Source organism: Eulemur rufifrons, chromosome 8, assembly GCF_041146395.1.
Source record: "Eulemur rufifrons isolate Redbay chromosome 8, OSU_ERuf_1, whole genome shotgun sequence".
Taxonomy (NCBI): Eukaryota; Metazoa; Chordata; class Mammalia; order Primates; family Lemuridae; genus Eulemur; species Eulemur rufifrons.
Window position 1 is genome coordinate 15,699,707 of NC_090990.1, and position 3,002 is coordinate 15,702,708.

The 3,002-nt window shown below is 48.9% G+C and overlaps 1 protein-coding gene across 1 annotated transcript; it reads right to left on the reverse strand.

The window, feature by feature from the left end:
* Nucleotides 1–533: 533 nt before the first annotated feature.
* CNR2 (cannabinoid receptor 2) lies at nucleotides 534–1,607 on the reverse strand. The gene has a single exon (XM_069479156.1). It carries the CDS (start codon nucleotides 1,605–1,607, stop codon nucleotides 534–536), a length of 1,074 nt encoding a protein of 357 aa, XP_069335257.1.
* Between the last annotated feature and the right edge of the window lie 1,395 nt (nucleotides 1,608–3,002).

Genomic DNA, 3,002 nt, shown 5'->3' on the forward strand with positions numbered 1-3,002 from the left:
CTCATCCCATCACAGTTCTCGGTCCTCAGCGGCAAGGGTGACCTGCAAGTGGGGCCTTTCATAGGTCCAGAACCAAGGAGGCCCCGGCAGTTGAGCAGGAGCAAGGGCTGGCCAGCCATCCCTTCTGATACCCTGAGTTCCCAAGAGAAAAATCCATTCTTTTCTCAGATGTCCTCCAAGTTTCTCATCACTGGGACTGAAGGCTCCCTCTGGCTCTTGTGGTCTCTGGAGGACGCGGGCACTAAGCCGTCTTGCTGGGAAGGTCCCACAAACTGAGCCTGTGCCAGGCCTTTGCCTGCTGCCCACCTTGCCATTCCCGCAGGCCCTAGCTACCCCGCAGCTGTGCGCAGGTGGGCATGGGCAGGCCACTCTCCCGGAGTCACCCCAACACTCATCAGGAAAAATAGGGAAGTGTCCAGACCTCTGGCCTGGTTTGAGTAGGATGAGAGGGCCGAGACCCCTCTCTCTCCTCCAAGGAGTGAAATGATTTCTGACTTGAGTTGTTTAAGCTGTGAAAGAAGCTGCATCAGCAATCAGCAGTACAGGTCTCCGGAATCTGCCCATGGGGTGATTTTCACATCGGCCTCTGTCTCGGTGACTGAGGACCTTGGGGCTTCATTTTTTCCTTCAGGCCCAATGTCCCTCAGACACCTCCTCCAGCGGGCCAGGCAACGATGGGCGGAGGAGCGGATCTCCCAACTCCGCAGGGCGTAGATGACAGGGTTGACCATGGAGTTGACAAGGCACAGCATGGAGCAGAAGGCAAAGACCTTCTTGACCTGGTCGCTGAGCGTGGTGGTCAGGCTGTGGACCATGAGCGCCAGTACCGGGAACCAGCACACGAGCAGCACAGCCAGCACCAGCCCCAGGGTCTTGGCCAACCTCACGTCCAGCCTCATCCGGGCCATTCCTGGCACCTGCCTGTGCCGGTGCTCAGCCAGGCTGGCTACGTGCTGATGGGCCTTCCAAAGGACGTGCCCGTAGGTGTAGAAGATGCCAGAGAAGAGGAAGGCGATGAACAGGAGCCAGCCCAGCAGGTAGTCATTGGGGATCAGTGGGAAAAGCTCAGAGCAGGGACTGGGACAGCAAGTCCATCCCATGAGGGGCAGGTAGGAGACCAGTGCTGAGATGACCCATGTGATGCCCAGGGTCACCAGTGCCCTCCCACGGGTGAGGAGAGCTTTGTATGCAGGTGGGTAGCGCAGACAGAGGTAGCGATCAATGGCGGTCAGCAGTAGGCTGCCCACAGAGGCTGTGAAGGTCATGGTCACACTGCCAATCTTCAGCAGGAAGATGGCCTTGGAGTCCACACCATGGAAGACATGGAAATTTACAAAGCTGCATGCAAAGACCACACTAGCCAGGAAGTCAGCTCCAGCCAAGCTGCCAATGAATAGGTATGAGGGCTTCTTGCGGAGCCGGTGGGAGGACAGAATCAGATAGAGCACAACCAGGTTCTCCAGGGCGGTTAGTAGGCCCAGAAATGTGCACAACACCGCAACGGCTATCTTTTGGGGGCCACTCAGGATCATGTAATCCTTCATGGGGTTGAAATTCAAGCCATCCTTGGAGCCATTGGTTATCTCCATCACCCAGCAATCCTCCATGGGGTGGGTCCTTTGGCTTCCGCTGGGCTTGCCAAGAAGGCTTTGCTGCAGTACAATGAGAAGAAAAGAGTCTTTTGTAGTCAGCACATTAATGATCTCATCTGATAACTGACTCTAGCCACAACCTCTACCTGTAGATGGAGCATATGTTGGAAAGTCAGTTTATATTTTTGCCTGTTTTTATTTTTTATATAAAATATTTTTAATAGTGATTACATGACTTTATAGTATTTTCCCCATGCAATACTTCCAAATTCACAGAAATTGGTGTAGCAGGGTATACATCAATTTATATTTTATTCCCCTGTATTTTGCCCTTGCTCCATCCCAGTGACTGCTTCAGGGAAGGTGTGTGGGAATGCAACAGGCAGAAATGATCTGTATGATTTTGGGCCTTTTGTTTTCCAGAAGGCTGATCCCAGGACTTCCCTTTGAAAGCAAGGGAAATCCCCAAAGGTCAAAAAACAAAGTGAAAATCAAAGACAAGAAGAAATGGAATCTGCAGTGATAAGGTTGAGAGAGCTTTTTTTGTTGTTTTGTTTTTATTTTTGGTTTGTTTGTTTGACAGTTTTAGTAAGTAAAGTGCTGAAATTTTTTTTAATCATGAAATGATTTGTTTTTCGGGTTTGTTTTTCCTCTTTTTAAAAATTTTAATAAATTTAGAGGGTACAAGTTGAATTCCATTACATGTATATATTATATAGTGGTGGAGTCTGGGCTTTTGGTGCACCTGTCACCCAAACAGTGTACATTGTACCTCATGGGTAACTATTTTTAAAAAATTTTTCTGAGACAGGGTCTTGCTCTGTTGCCCAGGCTGGAGTGCAGTGGCATCATCACAGCTCACTGCAACCTCCAACGCCTGGGCTCAAGTGATCCTCCTGCCTCAGCCTCCCTAGTAGCTAGTACTACGGGTGCATGCCACCACACTTGGCTAATTTTAAAATTTTTTGTAGAGATGAAGTCTCGCTCTGTTGCTGCTGGTCTTGGACTCCTGGCCTTAAGTGATCCTCTGTCCTCAGCTTCCCAAAGTGCTGGGATTACAATTGGAGCCACCATGCCCAGCCCCCATAGCTAATTTTTATCTCTCACCCCTCCCATCCTCTCCCTTTGTGAGTCTCAAATGTCCATTATACTATTCTGAGTGACCTTGTGTAGCCACAGTTTAGCTCCACTTATAAGTGAGAACATGTGGCATTTATTTTTCTGTTCCTGAGTTACTTCACTTAGGATAATAGTCTCCAGTTCCATCCAAGTTTCTGCAAAAGACGTTATTTTCTTCTTTCTTATAGCTGAGCAGTACTCCATGGTGTACACATATACCACATTTTCTTTATCCATAGTACTGAAGTTTTAACAATTATTTGGGGATAGGAGATAAGATTTTGGCTTCAT

Excerpts from the sequence above, each read along its gene's own strand:
- CNR2 (XM_069479156.1), bottom strand. The coding sequence starts at position 1,607 with ATGGAGGATTGCTGGGTGATGGAGATAACCAATGGCTCCAAGGATGGC.